The sequence below is a fragment of the Pleurodeles waltl genome, chromosome 3_2, assembly GCF_031143425.1.
Source record: "Pleurodeles waltl isolate 20211129_DDA chromosome 3_2, aPleWal1.hap1.20221129, whole genome shotgun sequence".
NCBI classification, from domain to species: domain Eukaryota; kingdom Metazoa; phylum Chordata; class Amphibia; order Caudata; family Salamandridae; genus Pleurodeles; species Pleurodeles waltl.
Window position 1 is genome coordinate 102,912,085 of NC_090441.1, and position 25,897 is coordinate 102,937,981.

At 46.1% G+C, this 25,897-nt stretch overlaps 1 protein-coding gene across 1 annotated transcript in view; it reads left to right on the top strand.

Moving 5' to 3' along the window:
* Nucleotides 1–25,897, top strand: part of LOC138286353 (uncharacterized) — a 1,286,679-nt gene that overhangs the window by 1,103,826 nt on the left and 156,956 nt on the right. The window contains exons 92-93 of the mRNA XM_069226509.1: nucleotides 9,432–9,597; nucleotides 25,408–25,530. Of these exons, the coding sequence (XP_069082610.1) occupies nucleotides 9,432–9,597; nucleotides 25,408–25,530 (289 nt within the window). The remainder of the gene's footprint in view (nucleotides 1–9,431; nucleotides 9,598–25,407; nucleotides 25,531–25,897) is intronic.

Sequence of the window (25,897 nt, forward strand, 5' to 3'; positions counted from 1 at the left end):
GCCAGCAGTAGGCCTTCTAAAAAAGCTAGTCTGGATCACATTGTCCATAATCTGTACTCTGACATCAAGAAATTCCTCCATGGTTTTGCTGATCAAATGTGTAAAGGCCAGATTATGGAAGTTGTTGTTCAGTTTGTCAACAAAGAGAGCAACCACTCCTTGGTGCCTTCTATATGATGAAAAAATCATCAATGTACCTGAGCCAGAGTATGACCCATTCCAGTTCAATCTTCAATATTGACAAAAAGGTCTTCTTCCCACCACCCAAGGGAGAGATTTGCAAAATTGGGAGTGAAACATGTTCCCATCGCAGAACAAAGTATTTGTTTGTGCGACGTACTGTTTCACAAGGATATGTTTTTCAAGAGGCAGTGTCTGATCATCTCCAGCAGCATGTCTGTGTGGGCTAAAAATCTCAGAGACCTTGGTCTCAGAAAGTGTTGACAGGCACGTATGTCCTTCTCATGCTCAGTGATCGTATAGACTGAGCCCACATCAAATGTCCTGAGGATGTATCACTTTCCCAACTTAGGCCTCCAAGTTTATCAAAAAAGTCTTTAGTAACCCTCACATGGGGGACACACCCATAAAAAAGGCCATGAGGAAATGGTCAGCATACCTCAATATGTTCTCCAGGGCACTCCCTCTGCAGGACACAATGGGTCTCGCAGGGGGATTTTATTTGTTCTTGTGTATCTTAGGGAGGAGATAAAATGCTGGCAGTTTGGGATTCTCCCTCTGCAAAAAACAGTATTCCTCCCATTCAAGGATACCCTTAGCCTTCCAGTTTGTGAGCTTGTCCCAGATATCAGTCAAACCTTTGATGTATGTGTCCCATTGTTGGCCTTTTTGTATCTGATGTCACGCAGTTGCCACATTGCTTCCCTAATGTACATCTCTCTAGTCAAGACCACTATGTCGCCCCCTTTATCTGAGGGTCGATTAATCACACTAGCATCATTAGATAAAGTCTTAATGGCTAGGTGTTGGACAAACAAAGATTGTGATGTGTATTGCCCCAATGCCACGTTTCGTGTCCAAGTTTGGTGAGGTCTTTAGTGATACAATTGTGATAAGTGTCAATATTGTTGTGTGTCATGGTGGGGAGAAAAGTTGAGCTGGGTTTCAAAACACTGGTACTTTGCAAACACACTAGCCCCCCTCAGAAAACACATCGCCACCTGCAACATCAAGAACGCCCCATGGTTCACCCCTGAACTCCAAGACTCCAAGCGCAAATGCAGCCAAGCTGAGAAAATATGGCGACTAGAACCTTCCACAACCAACTTCTCCACCCTCAAAACCACCATTCGCACATATCACCAACTCATACGCACCGCCAAAAGAGATCACTACAAGTCACGCCTTGGCCACAACTCTCAAAACAGCAAAGAATTCTTCACCATCATCAATGAACTTGCCAAACCCAAAGACAGCCACATAGACCCCCCCCACACACACAGTCCCTATGTGACGCTCTTTCCAACCACTTCCTCCACCAAATCTTGGATATCCACAACAGCTTCATACCACACACACCCACCACACACCCTCCTCACTCACCCAACTAAACCCAACACCCACTCATGACCCCCCCACCACACTCTCCACATGGACCCCCACCACATACGAAGAAACCGAAAAAGCCATGAACTCCATCCACTCCGGCTCCCCCTCCGACCCCTGCCCAAACCGCATCTACAACAAAGCTAGCCCAACTATCGCCCCCATACTCTACAACATAATCAACTCCTCTTTCAACTCCGCCACCTACCCAGATCCCTGGAAGCATGTGGAAATCACTGCTCTCGTAAAAAAAAAAAAAAAAAGCCGACCCGGAGATCCTCTCCAACTACCGCCCCATCTCCCTCCTCCCTTTCCCCGCCAAGGTTGCAGAGAAATTAGTCAACGCCCGCCTATCCCACTTCCTCGAAGCAAACAACACTCTTGACCCCTCAGAATCCGGGTTTCGCAAAAAACACAGCACGGAAACGGCCCTCATCGCATGCCCTGACGACATCAGGACCAAAGTCGACAAAGGCGAGACCGTCGCACTCATCCTCCTAGATCTGCAGCCTTTGACACCGTCTGCCACCACACACTCCGCACACGCCTCCACAACATAGGAATTCGCCAAAAAGCCTTAGACTGGCTCACCGCCTTCCTCACCGACCGTACCCAGAGAGTCCGCCTTCCACCCTTCCACTCCAACACTACCAAGATCACCTGCGAAGTCCCCCAAGGGTCCTCCCTCAGTCCCACACTCTTCAACAGCTACATGATCCCCCTAGCCAACATCCTCCGAGCACCCGAAATCACTATCCTCTCCTATGCAGATGACACCCAACTCATCCTCTCCCTCACCCGCAACCCCACCACCGCCAAAACCAACCTACACGCCGCTCTCCTCAACACCGCCAACTGGATGACCACTAACCACCTCAAGCTCAACTCAAACAAAACCGAGATCATCATCTTCGGCCCCAACAAAACCACATGGGACGACTTCTGGTGGCCCACCGCCCTAGGCCCCGCACCCACCCCCGCAAACCACACACGCAACCTCGGCATCATCCTTGACCACTCCCTCTCCATGACACAGCAAATCAATGCTCTAACCTCCTCCTGCTTCCACACACTCCGCACTCTAAAATAAATCCTTCAAATGGATTCCCCCAGAAACCAGAAAGACAGTCACCCACGCAATCATCAGCAGCAGACTGGACTACGGTAACGCCCTCTACGCCGGCACCACACTCAAACTCAAACGCAAACTCCAGAGAATCCAGAACACAGCTGCACGCCTCGTCCTTGGCCTCTCCCGCCACGAACAGATCTCACCACACCTCAAATCCCTTCACTGGCTCCCCATAGACAAGAGAATCACATTCAATATCCTCATCCACGCACACAAATCCCTCCACAACACCGGCCCAACCTACCTCAACGAAAGAGTTAACTTCCACACGCAACCTCCAATCAGCTGATCTCGCCCTAGCCACAGTCCCCCGCATCCAATGCACCACCACAGGAGGCAGGTCTTTCTCCTACCTCGCCCCCAAAACCTGGAACTCCCTCCCCACCGACCTTTGCAAAACCAAAGACCTCCTGGTCTTCAGAAAGAACCTCAAGACATGGTTGTTCGATCAGTGACTGCCTCCCCCCCTGGATTTCCCCTCCCCCCCGCGCCTTGAGACCCTCACAGGTGAGTAGCGCGCTCTACAATTTTTTTTTTTTTTGATTGATCATATGTTATGCCTAGGTTGTCCAACAATGTGGGCAGATCTAAAGGAACATCATCCTTATTTCCACATTTCCAGCCCATGCATAGTAAGTAACAGGTCAATATTTCCTATGTTCAAATCACATGAAACCATCTCACGCATCTCATTTTCACCCAATCTCTTATTTTCACCCTTCATGTAATGCAATTTTTAAAAATGTTAGTTTCCTCACAGATTCGAACAGGTCCACCCATGTCTTTGCCTAGTTAAACTGTCCTGAGAGGCAGAAACACAAGCCATAGCAGAGGGTGGTCTTCTCAATGTCGGTAAGAGGCCTGTCAGTAAGACTGACAATGGTTCTATTTACCGTCTCCATGTCCTTTAGGCTGTCTGGTTGGGGTCTCCCTGCACCGGTTCCCACACGCCCCCTTCCTCCTCCTCCTGTACTCTCTCTGGCAGAGTCTCTGTTGCCTCTGCCTGCTCGTCCTCAACCCTTGCCTCTTCTTCTGGTTTTCATACTTGTTCCCCGGCCTCTGCTCTTCAGTACAGTTGTTCCTTGTGTAGTCTGTCAGCCCCTTTGGTGGAGCTGTACTCGTCTGAAAAAAGCTGCCAGTCTTAAACTGCATTCACTGCCCCTTGTCTTGCTCTCACTGGTTCCTGACATATCAGTGTCATTGCCCATTGCCATTCCTGGCTCTGAGCAGGAGATTTCATATTGAATCATTGTTACTGTAGGAGCAGTTGTAATAGAGTTGATGACATTGTCATACCTGCAATTAAATGTCAGGATTCTGCCACTTTCCTAGTCGCCATAATGCCTTTGTTACTTCCTCTGCTTTCTTGCTTTGATGTCTTCCTCATGTTTGTCCATGCAGATCTTCATAGCTGCCATGAACTTGTCAAGAATGTCCGTTTCCAGTTGGAGACTCAGTCCATCCCTAATGGATTTAATTCCCAATAGTAAAGTCTCTCTATTAGACCATGCATACTTCATAAGAATTTCAAGCATTCATTTAGACTAGAGCTGGCTGCAGAGTTGTCAGCCCACTCCTCAAGCATCTTGCTATTGCAAGAGTCATGTGAAGGGACCTTGGGACCATCCCTTTATCAACATAGCTTTGCAGGGAACTTGCTTCCTACCATTTGAACACTCTGACCTGCTCACTTTCTTCAATCTTTTGAGACTTTCCTTGAGTTCAAACTCCTTGCTGTTACTAGATGATGGGCTACTGCCCTCCTGTGAGAGACCTGATCACTCACCATGCTGTAAAGTGCAGTAAACAGTCACACAAACATCACCAAAAACAAAGTGTCCCTCTGTCCAGTGTTGACAGGTTCCCGTTGCCACCAGTTCAAGCTAAAATGTGCCAAGGACGTCGTTCGAACTGTCTCCCTCAAAGATAAAGGGCAGAATCCTACTGTGTCTGACACACAACATCCACCCAGGCTACCCAGAGATATGCAGCACCTTCCTATCCTCAACCCGCTCGGACTGGACTCCACACCCGTTCTCCGACCCGTAGAAGCCTCCCACCCAGGGGGTGCTTTAATAGTTGAACACCCCACTTTGAACTTCATTCTGGATGCTATTTGAAGGTAATGCAGACTGATGAGGCTAGGGGTTGTCTGGCAAAACCTCTTAAGGGGTGAATGGAGAGAAGCAGTGTGAGGGCGAGTGCAGACTGGTGTACACGTGACAGAATCAGGGCATGAGCTGCAGTTTTCAGTTGAAAGGAGGCAGGAATAGTTTGATAATATTGAGAGCCAATAAGTGGAAAGTGTCTGCTTTAGTGACATCATTTCTTTTTGGTGTGGGTGAAAGTGGTGGTCAGAAATCAGCAATTTTCAATTGCTACAGCAGCACTGTATTGAAAATCATTTTGTATTTAAGAAAAGAGCGAGAAGCAAGAATTTTTGGGGGGTGAGTTTAAGGAACTCTTCTGCCATCCAAGACTGTATATTAGTACAATTTTTTGTTAGCCCATACTAAAAAGGTAAGATTGGATTTTGAAGGAGGCGGGCCTGGCAAGATGGCTGACTGGAGGTGCTCTGAGTGAGCTTCGTTGTTCCGGCCGATCCTGCAAGTGATCCTGTGATGCTCAGGGGATTTGGAGCCCCCCAGTGGCACGGTTTGGTGCTTTGGGGGTAGCGGCTCCTTCGGTGGCATTTTGGGGCCCTCCCGCCCCTGGATTCTGCAGTTGTGGTGGGCCCGTACTGGGCCGCGAGGATCACGGCTGGGCGCGGGAAGGCCTACACCGCGCCCCACCCTTGGTGGACTTTTTGCCTCATTCCTGGGGGAGATGGCTGTTCCGCGGGGCCCCCCAGATGTTGATAGGACGGCCTGCATTTGTATCTGTCCTTTTGGGCAGGCGCCATTTTTCCGCTTCTCACGTGTGGCGTCCTGCCGTGCGTGGGCCTCCTGTGGAGCCGGGGAGGATCCTGCTGCTCGGGGTCTTGATCCTGCTGGGGCCCGGATCAGCGCTCGATGGGCGCAGTTTGGAGGCTCTGAGGGGGTGCTTGCCTGGCAGCTTTAGAGCATGGCCTGGACACTCTGTGGTGGATTGAACTGCGGCCCTGGTGAGCTGCCTGGAGGGGCGCATTTTCGGCCCTGTCTGTGGAACCCTTTGGAGTGTAGGGTGACTGCCCTGCTTGTGAAGGGCCTCTGCTGGGCCCTCGGAGCCTCCGGACCTGGGATGCCCTGTGTGCTGTGGCTATATGGTTATTCGCTCTGGGCCCTTGGGGATCTGACGCCTGTGCTGCCCTGTTTGGGAGTGTGGCCCTGGACTGTATACTATTGCCATCCTCGAAATAAGGTGCTGTGGAGCTGCATTTACTGTTATTACCTGATCGGTGAGATGGGGAGGCATCGGCAGTCCACTACCTCGCAAGGGAATACTATGGAGCAATATACTATGCCCGCCCAGATGTTGCAGTGCCAGACTCGTATGGGGGGCCCTGAGGTGGTTTGGGAAACGCCCGCCCCGGCAGAGGAGCCTTCTCGCGTGCTGAGCTACTGGCTGCAATACAGGGCTTCCATGTGGTACTTGAGGGGAAGATCGAGGCTGTGGCTGTGGAGGTGAACCTTCTTCGTAGAGACCTTTGTAAGGTTTCTGATAAGGTCAAGGTGGCGAAAGGGTCTATTATGGACTTACAGGTGGAGGTAACCACTCTACGCAAGCAGATGGCACAAGTCACTTCCACGGTCGGGATGTTGGAGGCTAGGCTGGAGGACTCGGAGGGCAGATCCCGTAGGAACAACGTGCACCTCCTGGGGTTTCCGGAGCAGGCGGAGGGTTCCTCGGCGGAGGGCTTTGTGGAACGATGGATCACGGATGTGCTGAAGCTTGAGGGTCTATCTAGAGTGGTTGTGGTGGAACGAGCGCACAGGGCTTTGGTTGCCCCTCCTAGGCCTGGGGCGCCTCCGAGGGCCATTATTGCATGCCTCTTGAATTATAAAGATAGGGACAGTATCCTGCGGGCTGCCCGAAAGACTGACAGGGCTTTCTTCGAAAATAGCAAGATCTCTATCTACCTGGACTACACAAACAAAGTCCAGACCTCCAGGAAAGGATTTCTGGAGGTGAAGGCTAAACTGCGTGCCATGAATATCAGATATATGTTGCTATACCCGGCGCTGCTGAATGTGCTTTCTGGGGGCAAGTCGCAATGCTTTGAACATCCTGAGGAGGTCTGGAGATGGTTGGAGATATGGGACAAGGCAGGTACGGGACACTCCGTGCTGAGGGGGGCTGCTCGTGCTTCTGGTGTGGATGATACGGACTGGAGGAAGCATGGGGAGAGCCAGACTCCGATCTCAGGGAGCTGCCAGTTCCAATGGCAAAGTTGAAATTCAACAGGACGGTACCATGGCTGTTGTGGTTCCTGAGATAACGGATGAGAGTACTGAGCCATCGGACGCACAAATGGAATCGGTTTCTGTTGATACTTGATACTGTTTGCTCCTTGTTAGTGTTGTCTACATTTGAGCCCTGGGTGGTTTGGGCTTGTGTCTGAGGGGCGTGCTCTGGGCGGTCTGGGGTCTCGGGCACTGTGAGGTACATGGATATCGAGGGACATTGCATGGAGCTGATTAATAAGATGAGGAGGGGGAATGTTCTTTTCCTTGCCTGTAACTGATAAGATTCCTGGGCACATTGACTTCTGTTGACGGGATGGGGAGTGTTCACTTCCACTGTTGTGGTAGGGAGTCGATTGTTGGGGATTAGAAAGATTGATAAACTGGGGGGAGGAATCTCACTTGATTACCCGGTTTTATAAAGCTCTCTGGGGGGATCAGCCAGGGTTGGAGTGTGTGGCGCACAGGGCATGGGATCGAGAACTTGGAGGACCCTTTGGAGATGCGGAATGGGATATGGCTCTATCGTTGGTGCGCACGGTCTCCTGTAACAACAGATTTAAGCTCTCACATTTTAACTTTGTTCACCGTGTGTATCTCACGCCTGCCCGTCTTACTAAGATTGACCCCACAAAGGTGGTTGGGTGTCCTAGATGTGGGGAGATAGTTGCGACCCTTCTCCACATGGCTTGGTTCTGTAGGGAGATCCAACATTTCTGGCGGGAGGTGGTCCGGATAACATATAGTGTCACGGGATTGGGGCTCGAGGCAACACCACTGACTTGTCTTTTAGGTGTGATGCGTAGATCAAAAGGCGAGCGTATCCCACACAGACTTGCCCAGCTTGCAATGGTATTGGCTAGATGTAGAGTGGCTATAGGCTGGATGAGTGTTTGGTGTCCTACTATTCCTTTCTGGACCGAGATGTACTGGAGTGGGGAGCTGCTGAAGAGCAGAATATGAGAATGACACGTAGGGAGGAAGGTGCCCTAAGAGATATAATGGCTTGGGGGACATTACTGGAACGCTTCTTGGGATCGGATGAGTCCAGTTTTGATCACAGCACTGAAGATGAGGGTTGATGCTTGGGTTGTGTGGTTCGGAAGATGTGACAACCAACTGTGGTATGTTTTTGTTGTTGTGTCTATGGTATTATGAGGAATTGGTTACTCAGCGAATTCTTGGCAAGGGAGGTTGGGGGTGTTGTATTACTTGGCTTTGCTCAGTTTGTTATATATTTCAGGCCTCTTCTTTGACTATGGGGTGGTGTACATACTATGATGTCTCGCACTGATATGCACTGCACTGTTTTCTTCTTCATCTGTTGTTCTTTTGAACAAAATTTAATAAAAACAGAGTTTTAAATAAAAAAAATAAAAAAGATTGGATTTTGAAATGCATTTGTTAGTTAAATAACCCAGCGGATAGATCAAGCAACCCTCTGAGAATCAAGAAAACACAGGAGCACTAGCCATGGAACATCATAGGATTTAAAGATTCACAGGTTGCTTTGTGTTAAAAAAAATATGAAATTGTATCAAATATTTTAATTAAAATAATAAAAAACAATTTTATTATGACATTATTAAGAACAATATATTTGAATTAGAATACATGACTGTGCCAGTTAAGTGCATTAATTGAATTACTTCTTTGACTGAAAATCTTTGTTAAAGTTGTAAAAATTCCAAATGATGTGACCAATGACAAAAGGCAGTGTCTATTTAGCATTCAGTGATAATGCAAAATCAGAGTGTGTGCTAGTTATGTGTCAGCCATGAAAACCTGTTTTGCTTGCTATGCTTTAGCTCAGGGTTTTAATACAAGCTTACAAATGCTACATTTAAGAAAATGCTGAACTAATGGGCACAAAATAGCTCCCTTGTCACCAAAGTGTCCCGATATTATTTGTGCCAGGGAGGTTTTGTGCCTTCAAGAAATAAATGGCCTTGATGGGAGCTGGCAACTCTTCCAGCTGCTGCTGCGTTTTCTGTGCGTAGATGTTAGTTTGGGATAGCAAGAGCTAGCAGCCGCTACCCCTGGCTTGCTCTATGGTACCTCTGTAATTGCCTTTGCTAACTGCCCTTCGCGGTTGGAGAGGCAATAACAGAGAAGGGCGCCCTTCTCATAACTTTGCATCAGCAAGTAAAAGGCTGTCGAGGTGCTGATGGTGGGACAAGAGGTTAGCTCTTGTCATCAGGTGTCACAGGGTGAGGAAGTCATTTCCGTTACCTGCCATTTTTTTTGTGTCTCGTGTTCTTGTGTATTATTGTATGTGCCTGGGAATAACATTCATGCTTGTGCTAAGAATTGCAGTGTAACACCTTTTGGCTGTGTTTGTTCTGTTTCAGCTCTGCTCAGTTCCTGCAGGGCTTGGCTGACATGGCGGATGCATTGCAGAGCGGATTCCCACCAGCTAATCCACAAAGATACAAGTCGGTGAGAGAAAAGTTCCGCCTCCGAAGATCCCTGGACATGATCTCCGAGCAGCTCCCTCCTATGCTCGAGGTGAGAAAGGTCAGTTCTTACTCAACGGCGGGACACATTCTGCACTCCTGGGGGACATTTTGTTTCATCTCCAACCTAGGCTTGTGATGGTTCCCATCAACAGCGGCATCTGGTTGCGTTAAGCGCGGTAGCTGCCAGATCAAGCCCTTCATCTCTTGTTACGCATGCAGTCCACCTCTCTGTGGCATGTGGGAAACACTTCAGAGAGGCAAACAGCAGTTCACACACCCCCTGTTACCAGATGTGTCATCGCTGCAGGACATAGCACATCAAGGACATCGGGCATCTCGTCAGCCCTGGCTGTGCTGGTGAGAAGAGCAGGGGCACTTTCTCTAGTTTTAAAGAGTGAATCGGCTTTTATTTGTACTAGCACATTAGGTTTGTGTTGAAACCTATGTTTATATTCTTATTTTATTTAGCCGCACTTTCCTTCAAACAAGTGCAGCTATTTAAAACGGAATGTGCAAATATCGTTTAACACTAGCTCTATAGTGTCATCGGCAGGGCTCGCCCTTGGAGCCTTTTAAGACTTGATACGATTTAAAAGATCCACAGTTCAGGGGAAAAACCTAGAGACGCTGGTGATGAAGCTGAAATGAAGGTTTTACATTTATTAGCACTTAAACGTAGTGTGAAAATAATCATGTGTGACTTTAACCGAACTGATAAAGATTGTACGGGGACAAAATGTGCCCTCAGAGTAGTTTGCCAACATTTATAAGCGTGCTTTATATAACGTGATGTATTAGAATTGCACTAATCCGACATAATCGTAAACGTGTGCTATGATTTGCTTGTTTGAAACATTTTAGCTTAGCATTACTTTAGTGCAGGCTTCGGCCTAGTTGCCTGATCTCACGGTTTAGATGCTCGTATTTTTCCAATGTGCTATTAAACGTGTATTTTTGCTTGAAGCTGTACTTTTCCACTGAGATCGTTCACATGCTTAATTAAGGTTTCGTGCCAGCCTGGCATATTTTCTCTTTACTCCAAGGTCAATCTGCAGGTGCGGACAATGGAAGCTGTGAAAGTGAGTTAATTGGGATAAAATGTTGCAACTTGCGTACCCGTCTCCAAGGATAATGTATGCTTAAGTAAAAGCTTGAGAACTGTTGTTTTTGATTGGACAATTTGAAGCTAACCTATGAACCCTCCAATGGAAGACCCTACTGGATTTGAACTGTTGTCTATTTAAACCAGGTGCACGAGAAGAAGGTAGCCATTACAGCCATCACCAGCCGATACCCGCCATTTTGCAGGACATTGCAGCTATTATGGCCCACCTTGCTGCGACGCCATTTTGAGAGACTTTGATACTTTCTCTAATCGAGAGAAAGAGACTTGAATGATTCTTACCCTAGAGACTTTAACTTTGATTTGTCCCTTTGCATGAAGTAGTAGTTTTACCTTGCCGCCGTGAGGCAATTGCCCCGTCCACCCTGCCCCTTTGCCCCGTCCCATGCTGATCGAGAAACGGTACCTGTGAGACGAAGACTTCCTTGAATGCTGATTGTAATTGGTAAATATGAAAGGAAATTGTACAATTGCATTGTGTTTCTTTTAGGTAACCAACTGCTAATTTTTGATAAGAGCCCTAGTTAGGAGTTTTTCTAAATTTATGTTGCTAAATTGTTTTTGCATGAAGTCCCACATGCTGATGCTAATTTGAGGTTAGATGAGGATTCCTTTTGTCGCACAATGCAATTTGAGATCTTGTTATGCTGACTAAATGTATGCAATTAGTTCATTACAGATTATAGTCTTAGGGGGTCATTCTGACCCTGGCGGCCACCGACCACGGGAGCACCGCCAACAGGCTGGCGGTGCTCCCACGAGCATTCTGACCGCGGCGGTTCAGCTGCGGTCAGAAGCGGCAAGTCGGCGGGCTCCCGCCGACTTACCGCTGCTCGGGGGAATCCTTCATGGCGGCGGAGCGCGCTCCGCCGCCATGAGGATTCTGACCCCCCCTACCGCCATCCTGTTCATGGCGGGAAAGCCGCCATGAACAGGATGGCGGTAGGGGGGGTCGCGGGGCCCCTGGGGGCCCCTGCCGTGCCCATGCCAATGGCATGGGCACGGCAGGGGCCCCCGTAAGAGGGCCCCGCAAAGTATTTCAGTGTCTGCCTTGCAGACACTGAAATACGCGATGGGTGCCACTGCACCCGTCGCACCTTCCCACTCCGCCGGCTCGATTACGAGCCGGCATCCTCGTGGGAAGGGAGTTTTTCCCTGGGCTGGCGGGCGGTCTTTTGGAGACCGCCCGCCAGCCCAGGGAAAAACTCATAATACCCTCCGCGGTCTTCTGACCGCGGAGCGGTATAATGGGGGCGGAATTCTGGCGGGCGGCCTCCGCCGCCCGCCAGAATCAGAATCACCCCCTTAGTGTTTTGCATTGCTATTATCGAATGCCTTGTTATTCAAATGCTGCATAGATTGCACTTGTTTCGCCGTTATGGACAGCTATTAATGTTCATTTATGCTTATCATTTGGTGTTGAGACACATCTATATTGTGCTAGCTTTGTTAATATAGGGAAATAAATTCACTAACTTTGAATAAACTGGTGTGGTTATTCCTGACTGAAAGGTCAGGGTTCGTCGAAATGTATTCTGGGTTAATTGTCAAGTGTTATGTTGATCAGGGTATTGCTTATGTTCGTTATTGATTATTGATTTAATGAAATTGACTGATTAAGAGTAAGGAGAGTCCCACTTAGCCAAAAGATTCATCGGCCTAAAGAGCGTCCAAAATACAGGTAAATTATTACTACGGAACGCTCTATCAGTAGATGGTAGCAGAGGACGGTTTCGTCTTTTGGGACCCCGTACTCTTGAAGTACATGGTGTTGAATTAACGGTTACGCCTTTTGAGACCCCATTCGAGAAGCTGAATTAGATTTTTCTTGGGTAAAACTGATTGAGAAAATGATGATGGGCTAGGTCCACCGCGACTTTCCCGGGATCTCGGAGCTTGCGAATGGAAAGAATGGAGGTGTGGAATCGGCGTTGGTGGTACTAGTGACGGTATGAGTGAAGTTAGGGTTTTGCGCTTGCACAGCTTATTGCCGCAGATTGTGTGAGAAGGTTGCGAGGATTTTTTTTCTCTTTTTAGAGGATAGCGGAGGTGCGACTCCGAGTGTAGAAGTAGGGAAGTCGTCGAACTTCATAGAAAATAGCGGAGGTGCGACTCCGAGTGCGAGAGTAGGGAAGTCGTCGAACTTCATGTGCGTGTGGCGCTTCGTGCATAAAAAGGTCCACGTGGTTGTTGTTGTTGAGGCGGGCCCTGCGAGGTCAAGAGACTCCGGAGTATGTTGTTTTATGTTGTGGTCTGGTCGGTTTAGTAGGTTGATCGGGCGTGGTCAACGAGTCGGGTACGTGTGTTAAGGGAGTGAAAGAAACTTCGACTTCGGGCTTTGACAAAATTCTAAGTGCACTAGAATAGATCATTGACAAGTTGAGAGTAGGTCTGCGGGTCAGATTTGCTTGCGAACGTGGGGACCGAGAAAGATGGAATAACTGCCGAGGCTAGTGAAAAATCCCTAAGGTCCTGAAGCGATTGTGTTACCCCTCCTGTAGTAAACCGACAGATCTGTTTTATATTTTTGGTAGCTCGCGATACATGCCAGAAGTTGTTACGAGAGGAGCTGAGTGAAGGAGGACTAGCCGCGAGGCTTTGTCAGCCGCAGTGTGTGTGAGTGTGACGTCACTAGGAGCCGCGCTGGGATAGGTTGGTCGCAGAGAAGGGTCGCGCACGGATTGGACGCAGTCCGTGTGGCTCGATTGGAAGGGGAAAGGCAAGCGAAGAGTATTCCGGGAATTAAAGTCACCTATTGATTACAAACTTTGTGAAATAAAAGACGAGAAAATGAAATTTTTTAAAGCATTTAGGAGTGCGATGAAGGGGGAGTCTTACATTAAAGCGAGCGTAGGAGAGGAGACGCCGCCCGAAGGTACCCCAGCTTACATTGTAATGGAAGAGAAGGGGGTAGCTCCGTGTCTTTGGCTAAAGCAATGGCACAAACTGACAGAGAAACATGGGAGCGTAGCGTTCCCGATCCATGGGACATTCAATATAAGGATTCTAGAGAATTTGAGATTCGCGATGTACGACATGAAGGTGCCTCCAAGGCCAGCACAGTTTGAGGCTCTAGCAATTTGGGAACTAATGGCTAGACAGCAGCAGCAAAATAAGTTCGAGACTAGGATAAGGAAGGTAGAAAAGACACTAGCGGACGCTAGGTGGGATAATGCACAGAAGGTGTGGAGGTCAGATGTATTGCAGGGGATAAAATTGTTTCCCGCAATTACTAAGGAAGAAGAGGAGATAGGTAAGAAAGCTACCTGTAAGACAAACAGGAGGTGTTCCAAGGATAGAGAGGACGAGGAAAAGTTGAGAAGAGAAGAGGAGTTAGAGGATGAGGAGTTAATAATGCAATTGCTCAACGACCGTCCACCACCTTATGCGGAGAGTGGACAAGGTCCAAGTACCAGTTCTGCCCCTCCGGCACCGGTACAGAACAGTGAAACCCAGAGTTCAGGAGCATCATCAGGATCTAAGGACCCGAGTTTACTGTTCACCCCACAGATACCGCAGGTTAGGAGAATATATCCAGATGTGCCCATGTTGAAACCTGCAGAAAATTATCAGCCGCAGGTCCCAAGGTATTACAGCAGCGACAATGGTACGGGAATGATTCTAGATCCAGCCGCAATGGGAGGACAGATTGGTCACAACCCAACCATGGTACAAGCTGAATCAACCCAGTTTTTGATGCCTCAAAAGCAGATGCAGGGGGGAACAGCACATGCTCAGATGACGGGGAGTCAGATGGGCATGCCGGCAATGATGACCCATAGTGTGGGAATGAACATGTCTCAGAACATGGGAAATGGACAGAACCCAGACGCGATATCGCTACCCATTACTGTAGGTCCACCGGTACCTTTGTATAGTCAGCCTAACTTAGGAATGAGCGGTCAGGGATCTATGCTGCAGAGTGGGACAGAAAGGAGGTGCATAGAAAACACTCCAGGAATAACTCCGATAGCGGCTCAGCCAACCGGATCTGGGTCCTTGATGGAGTTTAGTCCCATATGTGCTCAGTCAACACTGGTGAGGTCGAGTCCCCCACTGATAATACCTCTAACATCGAACACTGAAAAGTTGCCGCAACCATCAATGGCAGTCGATGTGAATGCTACACTGATGGGGTTGAATGCACAACAGCTGTCACAGTGGTTCAACAGTCTGAATTCCACACAAAGTTCAGCCAGTGGGAAGGGAGAAGATTATCTGAATAGGGTCAGGTTAAACATGGAAGCGCAAGAATTGGTGGAAGGGACTATGGGTGTGAATAGGTTAGAGTCATACTCGGAAGAAGAGCTGAGGTATCTATGTCCCAGGATTACGAAAGAAGTGAACAAGGTACATAAAAGCTTGCAAGAAATAGCTGACAAAAACGGGGTTGATATAGACAAGACGAAACACTTGAGCAGAAGCTACAGGTTGGATTTTGGGACCACAGATTTTGAACACATGAGGTCAGCAGGCATGAAGGCGCACCTTAGAGAATTGCTGCAGAGTGCACAAGTGTGGAGGTGTTTAGACAAGTGGGAAAGCAGCTGGGTAAAGAGAAAGGAAAAGAGAAGGGACAGTGCTACAGAGCACAATGAGAAAAGACCACAGAGTAGCGAGGCAGTAACCATGTTACCAATGAGGGAGACAGCAGGGGGACAATTAATACATGTACCATGGCATAGAAGCGACATTCAGTCTTTTACGGACGATTTTCCCAAACTGAGAGAGAAGCCGATTGAATGGTATCAACAGACTGATAGGTTTGTGAAGCTTGCAAAATGTCTCTGGGAAGACCTGAACACTCTCTTTGAGATTGTGGTTCCGGCAGATTTGTGGGAGGATTGCAAAAGAGCTGTAGGTTGGCCGACAAGTGAACCGGAGAGAGACAGGGATACGGGTGCACCATCACCTATGGTGATGAGCTTGTACTATAAGGTGATTGAGCATTTGAAGACGAAGGTTGCCGCGAAGAATGTGGATTGGCAGAAGATCGATCGAACTGCCCAAGAAGCTAAAGAGTCGATTCATAGTTACTATGAGAGGTTGTTGAAGGCGTTCAAGAACTACAGTGGCACGGAAACAATAGAGGCGAAGGACATGCTTCATTTTGTGTTCAGATTTGTGGAAGGGCTGAGACCAGAGATAAGTCAGATGATAAAGTCGCATTTGATTTGTTGGCAGTCGAAACCTATTGATGAAGTATTGAATTATGCGAAATACTGTAGCGATGAAATTGAAGTGAAGCAGAAAAGGTTGAAAGAGAAGGTGATGATGATGCAGCTTAAAGCAGCTCAGACAGGTTTGCAAGGTCTACAAGGGTTGCAAGGGTTCCAACAGCAGGTACCACAACCGCAGCCACAGTTACAGGGAAACATGGCGTTTCAGCCACAGGCGAGAGGCAGAGGAGGTTTTGTGAATAATGGTCCGGATTTGAACACTGTTGTGAATGGTGTGCAGGCAATGAAGAAGGTGATGCCATGTCACGTGTGCGGAATAGTCGGTCATTGGAAACGCGAGTGCCCGATGGTGGTGCAGGAAGGTGGAGGTGCAGGTGTTGGTCAGCAAAACAATGATGTCAATGCATTTCAGACAATGAGGGGACCGAAAATGAGAGGTCCAAATCCAAATTTTCAGACCGTAAATCAGCTGCAGGGGTTACAGCCCATGCAGCCGCAGCAGATGCAGATGCCTCGTATGCAGGTGACGCAGATGCAGCCAATGCAACAGCAGTTTCCCATGGTACCTAATCAGCAAATGCAAATACCTTTGGCACCAATGAGTCAGCAGCAAGTGATGGTTCCTCCACAGGTCTCGGGTCAGGTAATGAGTACAAATGGCACCGTACAACAGTTCCCATTACACAGTGAGAGTGGAATAAACAATGTATGGGAGAGTGATAGTTCAGGAGAGGAAGGAGATTGTGTGCTTGCAGCATCCTTGGAAGTTGATCAAAAGGGTCCGTACGTGGAGGGAAGAGTAATGGGTCATCGTGTCTCATTCCTGGTTGACACAGGAGCAACACGTTCAACTGTTAAGAGCATTGAAGTACCAAATTTGCCACTCTCGGGGAGGACAGTTCAAGTGGTGGGAGTAGCAAACAGGCACCTGACAAACCCAATTACAGATCCGGTTCCAGTCAGCATTGGTAACTATCAAGGGTTACACCAATTTGTGGTATGTGACTCAAGCCCGATAGCACTGTTAGGGAGAAACCTATTGTGTAAATTGGGTTGTTCGATTATGTATTCGAACGAGGGAATAAAAATACAGACGAGCAGTGATGAGGAAGAAGAGGACAGTGTAGAGGGGGATGAGATGGAAACTGTCGATGAAGATTATCCTCTGATTTGTCTCTTCCCGATGATAACTGAAGAAGATATCCCAGCTGAATTACGGGAAACAGTCGGAAAGGAAGTGTGGGATATGACAGGGAAAGAGGTGGGATTGATGAAAGGAGTGGAACCAGTGAAAGTGACTGTAAAGCCCAATGCAATCTTTCCCCAGACCCCACAATACCACATGGCACAAGACACCCTCATGAAAGTTGCTCAACTTATTGACGAATTTGTAAAGCAGGGAGTACTGAAAGAAGTGTTGAGCAGTCCATGTAATTCACCAATCATGGGACTAATAAAGCCGAGTGGAAAGGTCCGAATTGTACAGGATTTGAGGAAAATAAATGACATCATAGTCAAGTGTTGCCCTGTAGTACCGAATCCAGCTGTGATAATGTTTCAAGTCCCTTGCGATGCCGAGTGGTTCTCAGTCATTGACTTGTCACAAGCATTCTTTTCGGTGCCTCTTCATGAGGACAGCCAATTTCTCTTTTGTTTCAAATTCTTAGACAGAGTGTACAGTTGGTGTTGAATCCCTCAAGGGTTTTCTGAGTCACCGTCAATATTCAATCAGATTCTAAAGAAAGACTTGGAAGCATTAGAGTTGCCATTCGAGTCAACTCTAGTACAGTACATCGATGACTTACTGATTGCATCAAAGACAGAAAGTGGCTGCACAGCCGATACCATTGCTCTGTTGAATCATTTGGGAAGGAATGGACATAAGGTGTCTCCTTCCAAATTGCAGTTCTGTCAGAAGAAAGTGAAATACTTGGGTCACCAGATAGAGAAAGGGTCAAGGAGAATTATGAAGGAAAGAATAACGAGTGTACTTCAGATGAGTCCACCAAAGACAAGGAGGGAGGTGAGGAAGTTTTTGGGAATGGTGAGCTACTGTCGTCAGTGGATTCCCAACTTCTCAACCCTAGCAAAGCCTTTACTGAAACTGACCCAGAAGGATGCCTTGGATCAAATTGAGCTGAAAGGAGATGAGATGGATGCTTTTATTGAATTAAAGGAATGCATGTGTAGGGCTCCAGCTTTAGGTATGCCTGACTACACAAAGCCTTTCACATTGTTTTGTCATGAACGTGATGCATGTTCTTTGTCTGTCTTGACTCAAGCCCATGGTGGCATAAACAGACCAGTAGCGTATTTTTCAGCTACTTTGGATCCGGTCGCAGCAGCACTCCCAGGGTGTTTGCGCGCCGTAGCAGCAGTTGGTATCAGCCTCACCCAGAGTGAAGGAATAGTGATGGGACACCCAGTAACAGTCATGGTCCCTCACTCAGTTGAGATACTTTTGACCCGCTCCCGAACTTAACACATGACTGGAGCAAGACTCACAAGGTATGAAACTATAATTCTGGGCTCACCGAATGTGCAGCTGAAAAGGTGCACTACGTTGAATCCAGCAACCTTGCTTCCTGGAGAAAATGCTGAAATTGAGAACGCTGAAGACGTCGAGCATGACTGCCTTCAGGTGACTGAATTTTGCACAAAACCTCGACCTGATATTAAGGACACTAAGCTTGATGAAAATGACCAAATTGTTTTTGTTGATGGTTCATGTCTAAGAGATGGGATGGGAATTTTGAAAGCAGGATATGCTGTATGTACTGTAACAGGTGTCTTGGAAGCGGGGTGGCTTCAAGGAGTCTATTCTGCACAAGTAGCAGAACTTGTAGCCCTTACAAGAGCATGTCAACTGTCTGCATTGATGAAAGTCACCATTTACACTGATAGTCAGTACGGGTTTGGGATTGTGCACGACTTTGGACAACTATGGTCACAGAGAGGTTTCCTGACTTCGTCAGGATCCCCAGTGAAAAACGGGGAGAGAATAAGGGAATTGTTACACGCCATTCAAATGCCAGCCGAAGTTGCAGTGGTAAAGTGTAGTGCCCATACGAAAGGACAAGACTATGTTTCCCTGGGAAATGCATATGCGGATCAAGTCGCAAGATTTTGTGCCTTGAATTGTATATTACTCAGAGATGAATGGAATTCGATTAGTGAACCAGAACTCGAACCAGCTGAAGCATTTGCCTTGAAGGTCGTAGATACAATAGATGAATTAAAAGCATTACTGAATAACGTCGGGGAGGATGAAAGAGATTCCTGGATTAAATCACAATGTATAAAGAGACCAGATGAGTTATGGGTTTCAAATGAGGGAAAATTTGTTTTGCCAAATTGTCTCTTATCACAGCTTGCGCGGTTCTATCATGGGCAAGCTCACCTAGGGAGAGATGCCATGATAAGATTGTTCAAAACTGATTGGTTTAACCCCAGGTTTCGCCAAGCTGCAGAAGCAGTTTGTCATCGATGTGTCACTTGCCAGCAGATGAACCCAGGAAAGGGAACAGTTGTGAACGCGAGCCACATTGGCAGAGCCAGTGGCCCGTTTAGTCGAATGCAGATGGACTTCATTGAGATGCCTGTGCATGGAGGTCTAAAGTATGTGTTGGTGATTGTTGTGCATTTTTAGTCACTGGATTGAGGCATACCCCACACGTAGAAATGACAGCCTTACAGTTGCAAAGCTATTGTTGAGGGAGTTAATACCACGTTTCGGATTCCCGATCTCTTTAGAATCAGATAGGGGAAGTCACTTCAATAACGAGGTGATAAAGTTACTTTGCGAAGCGCTGAACATTGAGCAAAAGCTACATTGTAGCTATCGCCCTGAAGCATCAGGACTGGTGGAGCAGATGAATGGTACACTGAAATCAAGAATGGCGAAAATATGTGCATCGACAAATTTGAAATGGCCTGACGCATTGCCCTTGGTGCTAATGTCAATGAGAAACACCCCTGATAGAAAGACTGGATTGTCTCCGCACGAAATTCTCATGGGCAGGGCTATGAGACTTCCTGCAGTTCCCGCAAACGCGCTTTTGAATATTACAGATGATATGGTGTTAGACTACTGCAAGGGTCTGGCTGACGTGGTTCGCTCTTTCTCTCACCAGGTGGAAGCCACCACCTTGCCACCGATCCAAGGTCCAGGACACGCACTGAAAGCAGGTGACTGGGTCATGGTAAAGAAGCACGTGAGGAAGTCGTGTCTGGAACCCCGTTGGAAAGGCCCTTTCCAAGTGATCCTGATGACAACTACCGCTGTGAAGTGTGCGGGGGTTCCCAACTGGATTCACGCCAGTCACACAAAGAAAGTGTTGTGTCCCACAGATGAGGAAGTTGAAGCGCTGAAATTACCAGTGCCTGACAAAACAGTGCTGAGTGCTGAGACAGAGCAAAGCCGAACTGAAAGCGAACAGGCAGAAACGGAAGAGAGAGAGATATTCTCTGAGGACGAAGAGACCAACTCGCTTGGGGGAGACCAAGGAGAAAGTTCAGACAGCGACGAAGCAGCTGAAGGTGACAAAGAGCCTGAAGCAGCTGAGGGTAGCAAAGAGCCTGAAGCAGCTGAAGGTGACAAGGAACCTGAAGCAGCTGAAAGTGATAAAGAGCCTGAAGAAAGTAACGGTGACGAAGGGCTCGAAAAAGGTGAAAAAGCAGGAGAGCCTGATCAGAGGAGGGCTTTCCCAGAAACAGATGATAGAGAAAAAGAAAGGGAGAACGTGATTGATTCCCCAGAAGGAGGGGACAAGGCAGAACAGAACGAAACAGTTCAAGCTTCCACAGAAAAGATTGCAGGTCCATCAAATGGACACGGTGCAAAGAGAAGACTAAGTGTATCACCCATAAAAGAAAGGACTAAGGAAAGTTTGAACGACGGAGAAAGGCCAAAAGTGAAAGAGAAAGAAAGGAAGTGACTGTTGTGGTACCATCATCAAGTGAAGGAAAAGACTTGGCCAAAGAGGAAAGTACCAGTGAGGCAGAATTGAAAAGAGAAGCAAAATTGAAAAGGAAAAGGATACCGAACAGAAGGTATTCCGGTCCTGAATGGGCATATGTAGTTCATGACGATTGGACTGACGAATTTGTATCTCTTAGCCTCGAGAACGAAGAAGAAGAGATACCAATAGAAAAGAAAAGTTTTATGGACTCTGTTGATTGAAAGGGCGATAAATGACATTGCTTGCTATAAACATAACGTGATACAAACAACCAGTTAAGACATTGCTAAACCGGATGAGACACTTGCTGAACTGATAAAAGACTGAGTTATTGCCGAATTGAGACAAATGCTGCTAACCGATAAGTGACTTGGCCTCTTGAAGAAAACTGTGTGAACATTGCGCTCGTTCAGCTTTGTAACTGAATTGCTAAATAGTTTCTTTATAAGTGCTTCTAGCTCTCTGATTCTATACAGATCATGGCTACGCAAAACAGTAGAAAGAAATATTGTAAATATGTGTGTATAGGCTTGATAATTGCATATGTACTAATAATAATGGCAATACTGCTTGGAATGCATGGTAAGAGTGAGAATGAGAAAATTGATGCTTCTACCTTTGCTCCTGTTACTGTCACTGAACTAACCGCATTGAAAAGACTAGAATTAGATGAGAGACACTTGCATGATAAGAAAGAGCTTTCGTATAATGTTTTCTATCGCTTGCTAACAGAATATGTTGAGACTATGGATGCAAAAGATTGTTATGTGTGTACACAGATACCGACATCAGTAAAGGAAGGGGTGACTTATTACCACATGCCTCTTACATACGGGATTACATGTAGTATAGTAATGTCTAGGTTTTATGGTCAGACTAACATACAGTATTTTTACTCAAATTATGATGTTACCTTTGCATATGTTCCTATAATAGCGCAGCTAAGCCAGATTGCTAAAGATTGGGATGCTAAAATAATGAGGGAATTTTTCGAGCTAATGCAACCTTTTGAAACGGCTCACGCTCATAGGGAAAACCTTACCTGCTCGCTCTCTGCAATAGAAATAAGCTTTTTAGATCGCACAGATGATAGAAGAGCACAAATGAAGGCGAAATTAGAAAAAGAGCTACATAAGAGGACTTCAGTAGATAATTATGATTTTGCCGCAATAAAGACACAAGGGAGAATAGCTTTAGATGCTTGGCATGTAGGGAAATTTTGTATATATCGAGGTGAATCTTATTATGATAATATTTTCGTAGGAGCGAGTGAGTGTAAACATACGTTTACCTTTAAGGCCAAATGGGCATTCATGATGAACGGACTTGACCCTGTCATTCCAGGTGTATATTACATTTGTGGGTATAATGCCTATTATCGTCTTCCAAAGGGATGGTGGGGGAGATGTTATTTGGGTATAGTGTTCCCAAAGGTTTATCAACTGGATGACCTATCGATGATTCAAAAGACATCTGGATCCCATCGTATCCAGAAAAGAGAGACCGCAGCTGCTGTGGTAGGAGATATATTTGGAGCCATGATTCCTTCATTGGGAGTTGTGTTGAACTCCATCAAGATAAGAAAGTTGTCTACTATAGTGGATAACATGTTGACAAAGTTTTCAGGTGCTATAATCCTGATAGATGCTGAACTTGCAGCGGAAAGAGCTATGACTCTTCAAAATAGGCTTGCTTTAGACATTCTTTTAGCAAAGGATGGCGGCGTTTGCAAAATGCTTGGTGCACGACACTGTTGTACGTATATTCCAGACAATAGTGTGAAAATTAAAACTATGCTTGCTAATCCAACAAAAGAGAGTGCAGATTTGAAGGAATTGAAGGAACCAGGAGCGTGGGAGAAGGTTGGAAAAGGACTTGCTTCAGTGGGAAATTGGATTGGGGGAATTTGGAATGGAATATTGCTAAAAATAATACAGGGAATTCTAATAGTTCTAATATGCATATTTGGAATTTGGGGAATAAAAAGGGGAATAATAATGATTATGGAAAGAATTAGAAGAAGGAAGGAAGAGAAAATAATGAAAAGAATGGCAGAAGAATATAAAGCGAAAACAAGGGGAATTAAAAGGAAAAGAGAACTGACAGAATTTTAATGGAATAAAATTTGTGGGCATGATTTAGTGTGATGACAAGTAGTCATCAGAGGAGGGATTGATGAAGCTGAAATGAAGGTTTTACATTTATTAGCGCTTAAACGTAGTGTGAAAATAATCATGTGTGACTTTAACCGAACTGATAAAGATTGTACGGGGAAAAAATGTGCCCTCAGAGTAGTTTGCCAACATTTATAAGCGTGCTTTATATAACGTGATGTATTAGAATTGCACTAATCCGACATAATCGTAAACGTGTGCTATGATTTGCTTGTTTGAAACATTTTAGCTTAGCATTACTTTAGTGCAGGCTTCGGCCTAGTTGCCTGATCTCACGGTTTAGATGCTCGTATTTTTCCAATGTGCTATTAAACGTGTATTTTTGCTTGAAGCTGTACTTTTCCACTGAGATCGTTCACATGCTTATCTTAAGGTTTCGTGCCAGCCTGGCATATTTTCTCTTTACTCCAAGGTCAATCTGCAGGTGCGGACAATGGAAGCTCTGAAAGTGAGTTAATTGGTATAAAATGTTGCAACTTGCGTACCCGTCTCCAAGGATAATGTATGCTTAAGTAAAAGCTTGAGAACTGTTGTTTTTGATTGGACAATTTGAAGCTAACCTATGAACCCTCCAATGGAAGACCCTACTGGATTTGAACTGTTGTCTATTTAAACCAGGTGCACGAGAAGAAGGTAGCCATTACAGCCATCACCAGCCGATACCCGCCATTTTGCAGGACATTGCAGCTATTATGGCCCACCTTGCTGCGACGCCATTTTGAGAGACTTTGATACTTTCTCTAATCGAGAGAAAGAGACTTGAATGATTCTTACCCTAGAGACTTTAACTTTGATTTGTCCCTTTGCATGAAGTAGTAGTTTTACCTTGCCGCCGTGAGGCAATTGCCCCGTCCACCCTGCCCCTTTGCCCCGTCCCATGCTGATCGAGAAACGGTACCTGTGAGACGAAGACTTCCTTGAATGCTGATTGTAATTGGTAAATATGAAAGGAAATTGTACAATTGCATTGTGTTTCTTTTAGGTAACCAACTGCTGATTTTTGATAAGAGCCCTAGTTAGGAGTTTTTCTAAATTTATGTTGCTAAATTGTTTTTGCATGAAGTCCCACATGCCAATGCTAATTTGAGGTTAGATGAGGATTCCTTTTGTCGCACGATGCAATTTGAGATCTTGTTATGCTGACTAAATGTATGCAATTAGTTCATTACAGATTATAGTCTTAGTGTTTTGCATTGCTATTATCGAATGCCTTGTTATTCAAATGCTGCATAGATTGCACTTGTTTCGCCGTTATGGACAGCTATTAATGTTCATTTAGGCTTATCATTTGGTGTTGAGACACATCTATATTGTGCTAGCTTTGTTAATATAGGGAAATAAATTCACTAACTTTGAATAAACTGGTGTGGTTATTCCTGACTGAAAGGTCAGGGTTCGTCGAAATGTATTCTGGGTTAATTGTCAAGTGTTATGTTGATCAGGGTATTGCTTATGTTCGTTATTGATTATTGATTTAATGAAATTGACTGATTAAGAGTAAGGAGAGTCCCACTTAGCCAAAAGATTCATCGGCCTAAAGAGCGTCCAAAATACAGGTAAATTATTACTACGGAACGCTCTATCACTGGTTCTGGAGGGAGAAAGAGGACATGAGCCACATAAATAGAACACAATCGCTGTATGTATTAAGGATAAGTGGTACCTATGATGACATTGAAGGACATTTTGGCTAATCTTCTACTTCTCTGCCATCCCTGGAAGGTTTATACAGACACACACAGTTGCTAGAATGGATAAAACAAGGGGCGATTATTAATTTATGGAGGAGCATGGAAAAATGATCAAATTGTAACTCAGTGATTTGGTGATAATCCCTGCTGAGTGTGGTACTGTTTCTTAGCTGTAGAGGGCATACCACTCAGCAAGTATTCCGGCATCATTCCTACTACTGTGTGCCTCTTTTAGTATAACTTTGCTACTTCTAGGTCGATACCTCTTGTGTTACTACTCGCACTTCAGAGCAGTAAGTGGTGGAACTCGGGGAGGTTTCATCCCTGAGGAATAAACTGAAGCCCCGCCCCTTGCTGGCAGACTCAGAAGCAGGATATGCTGAAACCAGAAATACTCCACAGCGGGCATTGTGTAAAGGTGCTAGGAGTATTCCCAGCAAGAATATTACTTCATACTCCCAGCAAGAATATTGCTTCCTCGTGCCCAGAATATCCCTCTATGTTTCAGTGGAGAGTCTATCAATTCACATAGGGAGTGCAAGTGTTTCCGTTTAAGGCAATTTCTGCCGTTTGCCTTTTTGTCTTTCGGGAATCAACACATAGCTTTTTTATTTACATTTCTGGTTGTAAATTAATAGTGATACAATCTACGCTATATCTTGATTGCTGGTCCTATGGTGTTGGCTTGTAATTGATCAATGCATGTTTTGTAAAGTAGGAGTATTTTCTTCTGTTCCAGGTTGGTACTTTGGCTGTTGCTGATGGTAGTTCTTTATCCCCGCATCTTAGATCCTCTCATATTGGAGAGGGCTACGGAGAGGCACTAGAACTGCCGGAGACCATTGAATATGGACTTTTACAGGTAAATGCTTTAATAACAGAAATCATTCTCTGGTTTACCTTAGTTTAATTGAATGTACAGAACACAAGTATGCTATAAGTTGCCATCATTTGTGACGAGATAGGTTCACTCATTGAATCCCAACATGAATATGTAACCACTGCCTTCCAACTCATGTGCAAAATATAACATATCATAATGTTTTTTATTTTGTTAATGGATCAATTTATGTTTAAGAATTTTAATACATACTTCTTTCCACAGATTCCTCTAGGCTCTACAACAGGGGTCTTCAAACTGGGTGCGGGCCCCCCCTAGGGGGGCCTCAGGTGATCCCAAGGGGGGCGCAAGGCTCTGGCCAAAAGAAGCATTACACAGATAACAGTGT